This window comes from Ptychodera flava, chromosome 8, assembly GCF_041260155.1.
Source record: "Ptychodera flava strain L36383 chromosome 8, AS_Pfla_20210202, whole genome shotgun sequence".
Classification (NCBI taxonomy): domain Eukaryota; kingdom Metazoa; phylum Hemichordata; class Enteropneusta; family Ptychoderidae; genus Ptychodera; species Ptychodera flava.
The window spans coordinates 25701657-25719076 of NC_091935.1; the positions used below are offsets into that span (position 1 = coordinate 25701657).

The following is a 17420-nucleotide window of genomic DNA, read 5'->3' on the forward strand; positions in this document are numbered from 1 at the left end:
CCTTTCATGTAGATAATGATAGAAGCTTTCCCTTACATTGTAGCAATGTTTATGTGTCTATGGAATAGGAAAAATCAATTTTGTCTAGAGTGCACAAACGAAATGATCTATTTAAATCCAGCAAAGGTGTAATTTTACACTTTTGCAGTTATGCACCGTCGTAATTTTGTACACAGAGTGATTTTATGCAATTACTCCATGTTTTCTTGGTATCATATAAAAAGGTATAATAAAGAGGGGTTTTGTCCCTTTGAGATAAGGTGTGCTACATTGAAGTCAGACTGAGAATTCTGAAAATATACAGAGGAACACATGCCCCCCCCCCCCCCGATTTTCAGGACTTTGATATTAGTTCACTACCGGTTTTAAAGTGTTCAAGCAACAGTATACTGGATTATATACTGCAAGTGCGTATGTTTAGTATACAGCGTTTGCACCCTATAGATATGTTTCGGGATGAACAATGACTTAAATCGTCCTTTCCCGTGCATTGAACTCTCTTTCGAATGTTGGACTGTCATAGTTCCACGATGATATGGGTCTCCTGTTTTGTGTTACAGTTGAAAGCATTTGCGATACTAACCCGTGCATGAATGGCGGTATTTGTATTCCCGACGGTGAAGACTGCTCCCTGTATGTGTGCGAGTGTAGTGGGCCTTGGTTCTGGACGAACTGCGTCTGGCATATCTGTAAGTGTCTGTTTAAAGCAAGGTTTTGGCAATGAATATCTTTTCTTAACTATGTATAGTTCCTCTTATTTCTGGTGTCTTCCTTAAGTGTGATTGCCTTTAAAGTGCCGAAGCATTCGTAATCCATAAAGACAAAATTTAGCAATGAAGTCTTGGTTAATTTATTCCTTCCGTCGGAGGAGCTAGTAATAAACATTTATGATCAGTTACTCGATTTATTGATCGATTGATCCTCCGTCAGTTGTCCAACTTATCAATCGATCGATTGATTTTGGAAACCGCTCGGCTTGTCTAATGTGCCAGCCTACCTGTGAAACTTAGTATTTACTCCTTTTGCAGAAAAAGTACAACGGACTGACTTACCTTGCCTTTGTTTTCCTGTAGCGTCTGTCATTATCGCTTGCCAGGTGATCCTGCTTATGGTGCTAATCTTGGCGGTGGTTCTGTGTAAACGGAAGGGTTATGTGAAACGGGTGATGTGGCCACGAAGATTACAACGACAAAGTCCAGAGGTAAAATGGTCTATATACAAACAGTACATCATGCATCAGACTGTACTATATGACCCTGTCTTCACAGCTGTATAGAAACGCACAGATATCACTCGCTCACTCACTCACTCATTCACTCACTCACGCAGACGTATGGATCGTCTGGCGCGGGCGCGTTTTTAAAACTGCATGTTTACACTCAGGAATGGGAGTTTTGAAAGTCTTGTCAAAAACGGAGAAGAAATCACCCGTTTATATTGAGATTGACCAAGCCGAAATTTCCCTTTATAATTTGATGGAACACTTCAAGAATTCATCATTTTTCCGCGCTTAGAACCGTCCATTATAGGGAGTACCAAAAGGTCGTCTTTTCATAATACCTGATTTCACAACATTCTTGCAGTCAGACTTTGATGCTCCGTTTTGATAAATTATAATAGAACTTATAATTTTCTTTTGTTTGTACCAAGTTTTCAGTTTGACATTGTACTATATAGTATTGTTCATTGTGCTTCTGCTACACTTTTCCTTCTTACTGCATAGAATGTGCTGGATAATTTATTGATCCATTCCTAAAAGGATTCTCTGGAAAGAACACAAAATATATCGATCCCTTTAAATACAAGGCATTAGCAATTTAAGTGGCCAGGGGTGAATTTTTTAAAACTTTTTTCCGCGGCAAGAAAAATCAATATGATCTTATGTACCTCATGATTAATTTCTGCCTTCCCAGGATAACGTAGTGCATCGGGGCGACCGTCATCGGGCAGCGAGTGATGACGTCTTTACTAGGTAAATTTGGACTCTTCTATTTGCTTTAGTTTTCGTCAGAAAGACATTAAAGGGATACAGTCGCCAGAACTGCGCTCAAAGGTCGCATGCGACTCATACGACCTATGTAAACACTGTATCCAAGGCACAGTGGTGATTGATGAAAGTTAAAACATGTCAGTCATAGTCTACATATGCATCGTATAATTTAAATGTTGCAGCTATGATGATGAGGTGCATCTAGATATACGCACGAAATACATTGTTTGTAAACAAGAAAGTCGCACAGGCGCAGTTTCCCTTTACTTTCCTCATATACAAGGAGAGAAATTCAGACAGACCGGCGGCTGAAAGACATCGAGGGACATACGTACATTTAGGGAAAGACAGACTTGCAGGCATTGAACTGCAACTCTCGCGACTTTCCGAAAAGAAGTCACGCTTCGCATTTGATCGCAATGACTTCGAAGAGAAAAATCATTTATCTGAAATAAATCTATAGATTGTCGTATTTTTTTTCAATATTTTAGGGAGGCAACGGAGCCTGGAAGGTCACTATCGGTCGTTGACCCCCGAGAGGACTCAGCTGATGTGACTGCTGTGTCTTCCAGCACCACCGGAAACGAAAACGAAGGGAAGACGCCAACCTGCCAGGTCATCGCGAAAGCCTTTTTCGAGAGCACAACATGGCACGGTCTACCGAGAATTTCGCAAACTCCCTACAGGTCCCGCAAATTGTTCTGGACCGTGCTGTTTCTGACGAGCTGCACTTTACTCTTTATCCAACTGCAAGCCGTCATCGCGCGGTTTTGGAGTTTTCCGATTAACATCAAAGTGGAGGAAGTCGCGAGGTCCTCGGTGTCGTTCCCTGCTGTCACCGTCTGTAACACCAATAAACTGAGGTCATCAGCGTTGGCGAAAAGCAGATATTCACCGCTGGTAGAAGTCATGAAAGACGCCAAAGTTTACCCCTACTATGGTTGGTAAAAAAAATTCAGAATTGCGAGCTCTTTCATGTAGCCCGCCACGCTTTTTTGAACAGTCTTTCTGATACAAAAGGTGTACATATAGGGCATGACTTGAGAAAAAAGAGGGAAATTGTTGGCCATGCGAAGGAGACACAATGTCAAAGTTGCACAGATTCTTAGCCAGACTTACCTTCTACTTGGCATGAAGGAAGGTAACAAAATCATTGACATGTGTTTTTCTCAGTTTAGAACAGACAGAGATATAAGATTGTACGGAGAAAACAAGCGTAAATCCGGTGTCCGTGTCAGACGCTCTGACCTGTAACTTACAGCGGGATAGGACATTCTCATTCTCTAGGCCTAGGAACTCGATCTATTTTAAGCCAGCTGAAAGTCTTGAAACAATCCCCACTGCTATTCTATTGATAGTATGTCACAGCAATTGCAATAATCATCGTAACAGAGAGTCATACCTTTCGCTCGGCATATCGAGATGCAGAAGTTATTGCAGAAATGGTATATGATTGACAATTTTGTTTATCGCAAAGCCAAACTAACGTTTACTTTGCATCCTCGGTGATGCACCAATCATCGACATCTGAACTGTGACAAGTACGAAATGGCAATCAGACTTTTTTATGATATATAAACCAGATTAAACCAAATTTGTGCGTCATTTTCATTCTTTTTATTTCAGTTCCTTGTTTGGGAGGGGATTTCCTGTGCAATGACGGCATCGACTGTATCAAATCATATGGCGTCTGTGATGGAATCCCGAACTGTCCAGATGGCAGCGATGAGTTGCACTGTGACCATAGTGAGTAACGCGCAAGCGCAGTTTGCAAAACCGTCGCATACCTTGAACAGGCACGTATACAATCATCGGCAGACTTTAAATAAACATCGATACGCCTGCGTTAAATTATTCATTATCGGCTGATACTCTTTCAACCATGATCTTATTGTATTCGATTAATATTCTTATTATTAAAGACGCTCAGTTTCGTTTGATACATTTTTACAAATCGAATGAGAATAATGTTTAAAAATTGTCTTTTGAGTTTGCTGCCCGTGACTTTTGCTCTCTGTACTTTACAATGTTAATGAAAAACATTAATTTACACATGCATAGGGAATACAATTCTAATACCCTGAGGGACATATATATGTACTTCTTGGGTCATGACCGTTGTTGGCATCGTCGCTTGCCAAGGTCTCTTGTCCGGGCAGCTTGTGGTAGACTGTAGTCGAACTAACGACCGGCGAGAGTTGACGATGCGTTCAAGGTTGTCAAAGATACACGTGTCACGTGACTGGGGGTCACACTGAGTAAGACGTGCAAAGACGATATCTCTAATTCATATGTGGCGATTAAACTATTGTCGGGATACTCTCAATAGCTTTTCAGCGACACATTTTCAATTTTCTGTGTTTTTAAGCAGTCGTGACTTTTCACTTATGAAGCGGCAGTTGTATGAGTTCAAATAAGGGAGGGTGATAATGCGGAACGTTCTCGAAAAATTGGTTGAGACGTGTTTGTTGACAAATTCATCGCAAGGAACTACCCGCATTGCCATCAAACATGAAGTGGTGCACATATCATGGCAAAATTCTGCGATTCTATAGATGTTAATAATATACAAACACAAGAGTTTTCTGAACAATGTGAATACCATTATGGGAAAACGCTGATATCATTTATGCATTACCTTGTTTAATTTTTATTGCGATTGTTTGTTTGTTTGTTTGTTTGTTTGTTTATAAGCACTTGTCACTTGTGACCCAGTTACCCAGTTCAAATGCAACCGAGGGGGACTGCGAGGTGTTTGTATCAAGATGGAGAACAGGTGTGATGGAATTAAGGACTGCTTGGATGGCGCAGACGAGGATCCGCAAATCTGTGGTCAGTGTTTGATCACAATCCCTCTATGTGGATAGAGGGGAATGTGGTTTAATATTCATTTGAACGTGAGCATGGGGGTTAGAATAGCAGAAACCAATCTGCCAACCTAATGATTGAAGAGTTTCAGGAAACTATTTCCTGCAAATGGGCATCAAGTATGTTTATTTCCAATATAACAAATACACATGCGCATTTTTCCCGGTCGACTCCACTTCAACGCGTTAGTGAGGTCCAATTTCAAGCGACCACATGTGAATTGAGTCTCTGAATCGACATTGTGTCTGTTTTACATCAGATTCTAGCTATGTATCCAGCTATGTGATATTAGTGAGTTTAAGAACTGGGATTGACACTCGTAAGTGATGTGTGCCCAATTTCACTACTGCGCCGATTTCGCTAGATTTGTCTTCACTTTGTGAATTTTGTAAATCGATCAAATGATGTTATATATTACACATGTGTCAAATCGCCGACTCTGTGACTGAACGTGGATATCTTCGCCTTGGCAGACTACTCATCGAGGGGAGGAGAGAGTGACGACGACACGTGCCTTTCTGGTTTCAAGTGTGATCACGGCATCTGTCATCCTAACATACACCTGTGTAATCACGTTCAAGACTGTGTCGATGGCTCTGACGAAACCGACTGTACGCAGCGTAAGTAATTCGCTTACAGTTCGCGCTCAGCTTGAGGTCTAGTCGCATACCCATGTCAGGAAGTATTTTCTCTTTGCATATCCCTTTTCTTACACTTGACAGAGTAGTGTGTCGTGATAGATGGTCAAGACCAAGGCCGTAGCCTTGAACATCGATCACGAGACACGACTGTTTCGAGTGTAAGATATAGAGTATATTTAATGCAAAAAAACCATGATAACACTGGCCCTGAACACTGTATTTTTAGGAAATACGGTATTATCTATTACATATATGATGTGTTTAAACATCTATCACGAGAAATGACTCCGAGGCTCTCAAGTGTTTATGTTTAAACGAAAGTATTTTGCATGTAAATAAGCGTTTTCACATTTTTTGTGCTTTTTCTCGAAGGGAAATGTCAGGCGTGGGAGTACCAGTGTAAAAATAAACGATGTATACAAAGCTACAAGGAGTGTAACTGGGTTGACGATTGCGGCGATGGAAGTGACGAGACCGCATGTGATTATCGTGAGTACATCCTGGAAACGCAATCTTCTCGTTTTGCTTTTGTTATCTCCTTAAAGGGAGGCGGTCGTCGGATCTGAGCGTGTGCGACTTTCTTGTTTACAAACAATGTATTTCATGCATGATATCTAGATGCATCAAGTCAACATAGCAGCAACATTTAAAGTTCACGATATTCATTGTCAACAAACATGTTTTAACTTTCATCTATCACAAACGTACCCTAGATACAGTGTTTACATCGCTCGTAGGGGTCCCTGGCAATCTCAGAGCAGAGTTCCAACGACCGCCTCTCTTTAAGGTAGAACACGCCTCAGGGACAGATATTCGGAATCTCAAATTTCTACAATTCTTTTCAAATCTACCACTTGTGGGGTCTTATTAAAGCTTTTGGAGAAAGAAAAACTTCCACCATCTTAGTTATTCCCCACAAATCCAAAAAAAAAAGTTTGAGAAAAAGTTTACATGTATGTCTTTCTCTACGGAGGCGCATAATACCTTAAAGAATATTTTAAAACTGTTCTCTGTACCGTTAACATCATTATTCTTTGCAAATCAATCGGTTAAATGAAGTAGGCAGACGTTAATATTTGCGAGTACGACACGGTCGGAACGTCTTCAGACGACCATAAACCACCATGTAGTACTGGTCCAGTTCATCTATAGACGCCCTTTCGAAAAGCGTCGGCTGCTGTAGGTGTCTCGCTTGAGACAAATACGTATCACAGATTAAAGAAATTGGCTGTTTTCTGAATAGGTGGGTGCACAGAAGACGAGTTTCGGTGTGACATGGGTCAATGCATAGCCAAGTGGAAAGTGTGCAATAGCCACGTCGACTGCCGTGACAAGAGTGACGAAAAACAAAATTGTACAAACATCTGTGAGTACATCAGTAATAACATCATCCTTTATAAATGTCGAACCAACAAGCATTCTAACAGTGTGTTTTCATCACTAGTAAGACATATGTCTGACGCGAGATCAATGCTCTGGTAAATTTCGGGCAAGACATCCGGTCGGTAAAGTTGAAATGATAAAAAGAGTCATTTTTTGCATTTTAAGGCACAAAAAGGGAAGGAGCTAGATTAGCGAAAATAAACGGGAAACTAAGGCAGATTGGAATATCTTGCAGATTCAGATTGACCGGATGACCTTTACCAGATAGAGAGGGACAGAGGACAACAATATGTACTGTATCAGCCTATGCACAAAATCTCTTTTGCATCGGGAAATACTTCGCACGTTTAAGAGCTAAACAGAAAAATAATCTGCCAAAACAAATACATTTTTGCTATCATCTTATGATTTCCGAAGCTTAGATTTTGTTTTTCTCTCATGTACAGACTGCGTTGACGAATACGAAAATTGTGACATTTGGGCGAGACAGGGTGAATGCGAACAGAATCCTTTATTCATGACGGCGAGGTGCCGACTCAGCTGTGGAACTTGCGTTGGCGAACAAGGTCGGACGAAACACACACATAATCTCTCTCTCTCTCTCTCTCTCTCTCTCTCTCTCTCTCTCTCTCTCTCTCTCTCTCTCTCTCTCTCTCTCTCTCTCTCTCTCTCTGCAATTGGCGTTGACACCTTTGTCTTATTCATCACCCATGCATATTTCCTAGCGAGGCTGTTTTCCTTCAGTTTTGTTGTCGAAACATCAACTAGAGAATGTGGATCAACTAAGATGTACAAGAAGATTTTCACAGCTTCAATACAAACCGCTTTACAAAACCGTCTAACAATAAATATTTGCACGGCATAGAGTGATACACAGCCTACATTACAAAGTTAAAATAATTCACTTGTACTGAAGTCATGCAGTCTTGCTGGTTGGTCGCATTTACGCAGTGATACTTTATTGTATTTCTTTACTCCAGTAATTGCACAAAACGGCGCATGTCCGGCCGGATATTTTCGCTGTACCAGCGGTCACTGCATCGAGAATATTCAATTTTGCAACAACGAAAGAGAATGCAATAACGGAGAAGATGAAGACTGGCCAAGGTGTATTTACACTGGTAAGAAATTTCAGTATCTAAGGCTGCCCTCAACGGCCACTGCCTCACTGTTGGGCAGGATTGTCAACTGTGTTAAGAAAAGTCAATTGAAACGTAAATTGAAGTAAAATAAAGTAAAGTACGATGGTCAATTTAGAGATAATTTCTTCTCGGCTTCAAATGTTTATACTGTCTTCCTACGGTATAGTTTGCAGTTTTTGGAAAGCAAGTTTACTGTTAACAAAAAGACTGAATTACAAGTTTTATTCAGTGATTAAGTGTGTTCCATTCCTAGCTGGCGTTCCAAGTGTATAGAGGGCATGTACTTTAAATCAGCGACTTGAGGTCATAAATGTTTCACACTTTGCTTATCAACAAATATTTCTAGGTTTCCCATCACACAGTAACCAAGTATTCTTTCTGTCCGGGCAGAATCTTCAAATCTCACAAGTGCATTCAACGATGGATGGTACGAAAGGTATACCAACATAACGGACCGTTTCGTGAACTTCACTGAATTCCGCCAATACTACTACTCGGATCCTGGCTTTGATCGCGTTCCTCGCGAAGAGCCCGCCGCCTGGAAAACGTTCATGTCGTTCAGTTCTACTCCTGACTTCAGTGACCTCACGAACGTGCTGAAGGTGACGGGCGAGGAAATTGCAGAATACGGACACCAGGCGGAAGATTTTATCTTACAGTGCTCCTTCAACGGAGCTCCATGTTCTCACAGGTTAGTTCCAATCCAAAATGACATGACTGTTGACTGTGGGCGACAACAGGTCCTTCCTGAAGGTAGATCGCGCCTCGGAGACAGATATTCGGACTCTCAAACTTTTACAATTCTTTTCCGATATACCACTTGTAGGGGTTCATTTTAAAGCTCTTGGTAAAAGAAACATTTTGACCATCTCTGTTTTTCAAAAATCAAAATTTTTTTTTATCCATAGAGTCTAGTTAACACAAGGATGGCAGCCATTTTGAATGTCAAATATCGGTAAATCTTGGGTAATTTGTTTCTCCACTGTACCAAAATTTGCACGGTGACCCCCGATTTTATTCTTGATAAAGAGAATGGTTGAAAGATTCCTGGAGGAAAGTTAGAGCAAAATTTTAAGTCTTTCACTTTCGGGGCGCATACTACCCTAAGACCAGGAATAAGACTAAAACTGAGAGTTAAAATCTGTCTCAAGCTATTAAGTTGATTACTTATGACATCATGTTTATATTGTCCACGGAGGTTTCGTGAACCAAGTCAGCTCAGTTGGGCTTACATCGATCATTGGTATAAGCTACATTTCAATGAACCTATCCATACAATCACAAAGTACATAACCATTTCCTGATAAATCGGACCCGGATGTTGCCCCGTAAGGAGTTGTGTATCATTCACGGCTTGGGTAATCATTGCACGAGTAACACGATAGGAACTAATTTGGGAGAATATGTAGTAATGTTCGTTTAATTAGCTACTGTCAGCTCATCTACTTTTTTAACTGACTTGTTCTTATGGGTTATTTGTAATATCGCAACTTTCAGTAAAAGGGTACCTGATTTGAACAATTAAAAGATCCTATTCTCCAAAATTAGTTCCAATCATGTTCAATGTCATTAAACGCAACGTGTGATTTTCAGGGCAAGGAGATCTTATCATGAAATAGGATACGCTATTTACCGTACAACACATGCTTCTTATATTTGACGAGTGAACTTGAAGTGTTTGTTGTAATATACGCATGACCAAAACACTAATAACTCTGAAACCGAAACATAAATTCTGACGTCACTGGAACTGTGCTCGGCATTCTTTGTATTGCCCTTTCTCTATTTGGTATTGATTCAACGTGAGATGTTTCTTTGTAAGACAATCAAGTCGGCTTATTTTGTGTTTTGAATCTTAGGGATTTCATCGCAAGACCGAATGACGTCTTTGGAAATTGCTTTATCTTCAATTACGACAGAGAGAAACAGAAGCAGTCAACAAGGTCCGGCAGCGGTTCAGGTAATGGCCTGCCCTGCCCCCCCCCCCTCTCCCTCTCTCTCTCTCTCTCTCTCTCTCTCTCTCTCTCTCTCTCTCTCTCTCTCTCTCTCAAATATCAGCACCATCTATCTCCTCAATAACAAAGATTTCCCCTCGAAATTTTCCCTCGCATGAACTTTTTGCACATTTAATTAGCACGTCCTCTACGTCTTCAACGCATTTCTTTTGCTTATTTAAGGAGTGGTAAAATGGCAGTTTAAGGTAAAATTGTTAACTTTGGGAACAAACATTCGGACTCTAAAAGTTTTACCATTCTTTTCTGATCTACCACTTATGGGGTTCATTTTAAACTGCTTAGAGTCAGCAACAATTTACCATTTATTTTTTCGAAAATTGTACTTTTCCCCATTATGTTAACACAGGGAAGGCGGGCCATTCACAATTTCAAATATCTGAAAATGTTAAGTAATTTGTTGCGACCCCCGATTTATTTTTGACTTGGTGAGAGATTGGTTGAAAGTTTCAGTAAGGTATAAAGTTTGAGCAAAAGTTCAAGTTTTTCACTATGGAGGCGCATGACTACCTTCAATCACAGAGTAACATACACAGTCCATGTTACTCTGTGCTTCAATACTAAAATCAAAAATGGAGGTTGCGCATGCGTAGACGCTACAAATACGAGACACCATAACCGTCGAGGAAAGATAGCGTTCTATCAAATTTATCTAATTCAGAAATCGCGAAGCGAGCGTGACTCTGCAAACTTCCGGAACAATATCTCGCGTAAAGGGTATCTTGTGACCAGTGTATATACAATTATATGCGTGCGTGTGTGTCCGCGTCTTGCGGAGACCCTGAAAACGTTTTTAGGGTCTATGGGTAAAGCAATTGCCTGTTATGGCGGAGAAATTGACGTGGACGGATCTCGTTCGTTAATCTCATTACTTTGCCAACAATGCTACTTTTTAGGAATTTTGGACAGATAACGTGATCGGATTGCCAGTTCGTTTGAACGAACAGTTCTTTTGAACTAATAGAAAATACTTCAACTAGGTGCAGCCTTGAAGATTGTGTTTTACATTTCACGTTAAAATTTAATATAATTCCTGGTTAAAGTCCCGAACTTCGACTTTCTTTTAACTAAGCAAGTCGTTTGACTTGTTGATTACTAACGCATGGTGTCTGCTTAAATTCCACAAACAGGCTTGTCACTCACGCTGTTCACCGAGCAAGATGAGTACCTCGGTCTGTTCGGGCAAGAGTCGGGTGTTCGGGTGAGCATCCACCAACCACTGGAACGCCCATACCCCGAAAGAGACGGGTTGACTTCCAAAACTGGGGCCGTGACGTCATTTGCCATCAGAAAGGTGAGAAGAAAATTGATTTCTCTCTCTCAGATATTTTTGAAGTGTCGCTGAAACGGCATAGATAGTAATATGCACAGCGATGAGATTATTTATATCTGTAAAGATTAACATTTGATTGCTTTCAAAATATAGCAAGCACTCAAGGAGTTGAATTGCATTAAAAAAGTCGCGAGAGTTGACCGAGCTGAGCACTACGAGGAAAGGCTAAAGGATTAAGGTGACTCAGTCTTCTACTTGCAGGACCGTAGTCTGCGGGAAAGTGGGAAGGGACAGGTACCCCGACCCCACAATTTTCAACACCGATTTTCGATGTAAAGTTATGTAAATTACCCAAATCCTAGCTAAACTAGTTTTTGCCCCCCCCCCCTCCTCCATGCCAATTTGGTCAAGCTACGGTCTTGACTTGCCAATCGCAAAACAAAAATGAATTTGCCATGCGTCGGGGCAGAGAATCATTTTTTGGCAGCACTGTCATGCAAGTCCCAAGGATTAGATGATTGAAAGGGGAGACATTAGTGTTTGTTCTGATGACATCTAGTGTGTTGTTTCGAAGCCACTGTGCATAAACCGTGTCCAAATACCGTGTTGAAGGAGTACTAAGCGTCAAGTACTGACAGCGGATATACAATGCAAGATGCGAGGCACATCAACATTCCCCGATGACAAGGAATCATTAGCATAAAATGTTAATACAGAAACAGTGCTCATTAAAATAATTTGCATAAATGAATACCAATCCATCTCGCATCTTACAATGAGCGACAGTGGATGAAATATAACAAAATAATGACTAGAATGGAGCAACTTCTTTTTTCCTGTGAAAAGACACGTCGCATTACGACAGTACAGTACCTGTGCTTCCATGTCCGCGCTTGTAGTCGAAAACCTCGCTAATCTGGTGAGTAAATATTGATATTGGATATTCTAACTTGCAGGCTGAGACTATTCGAATAGGAGACCCGTACGGAGAATGTAAACCGGAGATGAGCGACGAATATTTTTACATTTATTCAAAAGCCGTAAGTTTTGTATTTTTTTACTTTGGAGCGCATTGATGAAAGTACAATAAAATTGGTTGTATACGATACTCCTGTATAAAAATAGATACAGGGTTCACCATCTTAAAAATGATTATGACAGTTTTCTTATGGCGATCAAGGTCAATTTAACTGTCGATTAACTTAGGTCTATTTTCTATTTTTATTATTTGTAAAATACAGTTTCTTATTCTACTCCGAATTCGTGTCGAAATGCCTTGTTTTCAACTTGGCATTTTTGTAAATCGAGAGGGTATACAGTGAACATGATTTCCGGCTAAATTTTCGTTCCTTCTTTTAGGTTTGATAGTCAATACAAACATTGAACGCTGTTCACCATATGTCGTTTTACAGGACACTTGTCAGAAAAAATAAATGACAGTGTTATCAAAAGTCACGGCTATGTTTCCCCTTGGAGAATTTTTCCGGTGAGTGGGCCTTGAACTTGTTGCACGAGGCTTATTCACGACTCTCCAGTGTTTTCCATTCATTTTTCGAGGGGTGGCGGGGCTGATGTTTTTGTTTTGTATTGGGGTGTTTATGTTGTTGCGTTTTGCAGGCGGTCCTTAGGAGTGCAAATTGTACCACCATGTTGATAATCAATTTGCTTTTCACATCAATCTGTTCTTGCACACCAGGAGTGTGAATCAGAGTGCCTCAAAAGGTTCATGTTGGAGTATTGTAGCTGCTACGATACCTTCATAGGAAGCCCCCGATGCATGGTGTTGAACAAGACGCAAGGTGAGAGGAGAAATGGATCGAGATTGGTTCAAAACTTTCCGTGCTCCCACTAAAATCGTACTTTGCTTTGATCACACACCCCCCACCTAACGTTCGGGGAAGGGGAGGGGGTTGCTGTTCGATCCAGCCAGCTCTCTCGTAATTGTGCTATATTAGATAGAGAGAAAGTTTATGTTTATTTTTATTTCTTGTGAAATTTTACATTCAATAGCCTTTCGTCATGAAGTAAGGGATGCCAAGCATGGATACTGCTAAGAAAACTGGGCAACTCCCCTCGATAACACAAAATAGAAGTGCACAGTGTTTTACGTGGTAGTTTACGGATAATCGCCGTCTATCCGTGATACGGTCAGATCAACACACACACACACACACATATATATATATATATACATGTGTGTGTGTGTGTGTGTGTGTGTGTATGTGTGTATGTGTGTTTATGTATATTATATATATATATATATATATATATATATATATATATATATATATATATATATTTGTAACTGTTCATCGATTCTTTCTTCTCCAGAAGCATGTCGGCAGTTGATTCACTATTTACACGAGACTTCAAGGCTACCGTGCAATTGTCTACTGTCTTGCCAGTGAGTGATTTGTGCTATCTAGTCCTAATACGTGGCTTTTAAATGCAAATAATTCGTCTTCGAAGTTCACTTGTAATTGGTTATCTGAGAAAAATTAAGTGCACAGGGGGGCGCAAAACTTCTCTGAAATTTAACATTTTTCTATAAGTATTCATTTCTTTCTCTAATTACCAATAAAGGCAAGTAGCACTAACTTCTAATGATTTTTTTTGACTATTTTCGTTTTTAATGTCTGCTGCAGTTTCTTGTTCTACTCTACAAAGCTCGTTGAAACACCCACCATTCAGCTTGTCAACACAGCGTCTATATGCACCGTCCATGTTTACATCTGAATTCTTGTCCGGACCTGAATTCACCTCTCAGCGATAACGATGCAATCTATCCATGACAGACATAGTTGCAAACAGAATATTGCGGTTGTGAGCAAAATGAGAAAGTAGTTTACATTGGAAACAAAATTAGTAAAAAAAACATCAAAGGTTCCAGCTGCTGGGCCTTTATAATAGGAGTTACTACAATGCAAAACAAAGCTATAACGTTTTACTGCAATACAATATTGTGTAAGCTGAATCAAGGGGAAATGTTAGATGCTTCAAAATTAAACTGATTAAATGATAAATATGGCTGCGCCTAATAAACTTTAAGAAATGCATCACATTTTGAACACAGAAAAAATTGAATTAAAGCTCTACAGCTGTATCTAGCCATGGTGTATTTTTTGCAGTTTTTGACATCTTCTGTACACAGCAGTTTTTGTTCCACTCCCAAAATCACTTCGATGTCCCAGGTGTTCAACAGCCATTATATGTGTGATTCCCGACGTCATTGTCGAAAACTGACAATTTTTGTCTGCACTTGAATATATTTGTCAACAATAACATTCCATATTGCACTCGATGTGGTGTGCCGGCAAGGCTTATATTTGCATTTATTTAAACACCCCAGGGAGGAGTTGTACTTATGCTATGAACACAATAATGAAAATATCATCAAACGTAATAGCTATTCCTTAAGTGTATTTACAGTTTTAATCACAGCATGGTAGCATGTTTTAATATAATAAGTGATATTCCTCGAGCGATGTTACCCGCTCTGTTGCCAAATTCGATAGTGATTTTACACTTTTAATCGGTACTTTCCATTACAGTGAAATCACTTTTACCAAGACCATCTCACAGTCTACATGGCCGTCTGAAAAATACCTGGTAATGATCTTTGTAGTAAACATAGAGCGAGTTTAATTTTGTAGTCCTAATGCAGAGGTTCGGTTGATATCACCTTTCCATCTTTGACAATTCATAGTTCACTCTGTGACGTCATCGGACCATGTCAACTTGATAGTATGATTGGCGTGTCTTAAACCCGCAGAGGCTAGGAATTTCTGAGGAGATGCCAACGTTCAAGAGTTGCGTGACTTTACATCCTCGAATATGGTGTCAATGTAAATTGATCAAGACACTTTACTTTGGACTGGCCAAATGTTTAATAGTTGCAACGTACAGTTTTCATTGATACTCTAACGATAATTTAAATAACTTTTGTCAAAGTTTGGAACTTAAGACCGGTCCTTTGGACATGTATGTTCAGCATGATCTGAGCGGGTATATATATTTGAGGGTTGTGCCAGGCACTATGCCATAGGAAAAAAAATTCTGTGTAGTTCAGAAAATTCTGTTTAGTTTTACTTCGTACTTTTGAGAGGGGTAATTATCTCCTACTAAATATTATTTTCTTTTTCACATGAAGTCTCAGCTTTTGAAGAATCTACACGCCATAAATCCAAAGACAAAGACGGTTACTGAACTCCAGGGTGCGATGTGAGTACACATTTTCTAATACTTCAAGGAAGTAGTATACAGCAAACGTCCATCCATAGCTCCAAAAACAGATAGTATTATCTCTCTCTCTCTCTCTCTTCTCTCTCTCTCTCTCTCTCTCTCTCTCTCTCTCTCTCTCTCTCTCTCTCTCTCTCTCTCTCTCTCTCCCCTCCCGTCATTTCGTCTCTCTTTGTGTATCTCAGTATTTTCTAGAGCCACGTAGATTTTTATTCCTTATGCTGCCTGGTGCCTGGATGATTTCTTTATTCTCCCATCGTCTGTTTCCTTGCTCTTTTATCCCCCATCCACTTCATGTTGAAAGAATTAACTAGTGGTATGCATGTATTACTCAATGCTTAAATCAATCAATCAAGCCATTGTCAATCCTTCCAACCATACATCTATGTAGACTGACCGATCTACCTGTAAATCTACCTATTTTTCTGTCTGCCTGTCTCTTTGTCTTTGTATGCCCTTCTTTTACTCTGTCTGTCCATCCTTTTTATCAATTAACCCATGAATCAAACTATTATTTCTTCATCTCCTCGATACAGGCAAAATTTAGTGAAGGTCGAAGTATATTATGAAAGTCTCACAGTTGCTATAGTGACGGAGGAACCTGCCTATGACGTAAGTGACACGAAATTTTAAGCCGGGTACTTTGGTGTCGTATCTCAATCACCCAAAGAGTATCCGTCCCTTCAGCACTGTCATACACTCGCCCTTCAAAGCTACAGAGACTTCATTGGCCAATTTTAAAATTTAATAAAGTCGGATATATATATATATATATATATATATATATATATATATATATATATATATATATATATATATATATATATATATATATATATATATATATTCCTTTTGTGTACCAAGGATAGTGTTGTTCAAAATGAAAGTGTCGTGAGCTGTTTGATAGTCTCACATCAGTCCACCTAAATTTATGACAGTGATACAAATAAATGGCTACAAAACGTACATATTAAAACCCCCACCAGGGGTAAATATTGACTTATAGTTCGGTTTGTTGTTTTCCTTCAATACAGCGGGAAGACCTGACAAGCGATATTGGAGGACTACTTGGGCTGTACATCGGAATCTCCGCCATCACACTGTTTGAATCGTTGGAGTTTTTCATCGATGTATTTAGACTTTTCGTGCGAAAAATTATAATTCGCATACAGAGAATGAAACACTAACTGTCAGAGATTTTAGAGGCACAAACTCGCCATCTTTAGACGTTATTTTTGTCAATTTTACGTCAGAAAGCCGTTTTATAGCATCAAGCGTTTTAAAACTTACTTATCTAAATGGGATGGTTTACCTACAACCCGTGTACAAGCAGGATGAGTGGCGACGTCGGTGTGTGACGTCATTTCTGGCATCCGCCGGATAGATATCCTAATGAGTTAACGGGTGCTTTGTAATAAACTTTAACCCGTTCGCCCCGATTCACTGTAACCGGGACCAACTGATAACCAAGGATTTGGCCAAACCATGGTGGTAGATTGGTTAAACCAAAGCTTGCTGCACAGAAAGGTTGTATCTGGCACTTAGATCACTGCGATAGAATATGGTCAATAATTGATTTTATGTTATCCATTAGACTTTGTAAAAGAAATTATTTCTGGTAGTGCTTGTTTTACGTTTAAGTATAGCGTCGTTACTCGGACATGATATAATCGACAGATAGAATTACATTTTTTCATCCGGAGAATTATTCATATTTGATATTTATTGATATGTAAATTATGAGTGTGGTTGACGTCTCTGTCAGTTTCATCAGCTGTGACATAGGCTCTTGGATCGTCGACACTTCTGGGCATGCATCATTGTTAATTGATACAGCTATACAGCTAATAAATTATACATCTTTCTTTAAAA

The 17420-nt window shown here is 39.7% G+C and overlaps 1 protein-coding gene across 1 annotated transcript in view; it reads left to right on the forward strand.

Annotated features, from left to right (window-relative positions):
* LOC139138882 (uncharacterized) overlaps positions 1-17420 on the forward strand; it is a 30957-nt gene extending 13537 nt beyond the window's left edge. The window contains exons 12-32 of the mRNA XM_070707458.1: positions 561-689; positions 1074-1201; positions 1914-1972; positions 2482-2930; positions 3617-3736; positions 4685-4822; positions 5332-5478; positions 5872-5988; positions 6743-6865; positions 7329-7448; positions 7863-8003; positions 8415-8715; positions 9884-9984; positions 11167-11330; positions 12266-12349; positions 13006-13108; positions 13641-13713; positions 14861-14918; positions 15460-15530; positions 16085-16160; positions 16583-17420. Of these exons, the coding sequence (XP_070563559.1) occupies positions 561-689; positions 1074-1201; positions 1914-1972; positions 2482-2930; positions 3617-3736; positions 4685-4822; positions 5332-5478; positions 5872-5988; positions 6743-6865; positions 7329-7448; positions 7863-8003; positions 8415-8715; positions 9884-9984; positions 11167-11330; positions 12266-12349; positions 13006-13108; positions 13641-13713; positions 14861-14918; positions 15460-15530; positions 16085-16160; positions 16583-16735 (2855 nt within the window). The 3' untranslated portion in view covers positions 16736-17420. The remainder of the gene's footprint in view (positions 1-560; positions 690-1073; positions 1202-1913; positions 1973-2481; positions 2931-3616; positions 3737-4684; positions 4823-5331; positions 5479-5871; positions 5989-6742; positions 6866-7328; positions 7449-7862; positions 8004-8414; positions 8716-9883; positions 9985-11166; positions 11331-12265; positions 12350-13005; positions 13109-13640; positions 13714-14860; positions 14919-15459; positions 15531-16084; positions 16161-16582) is intronic.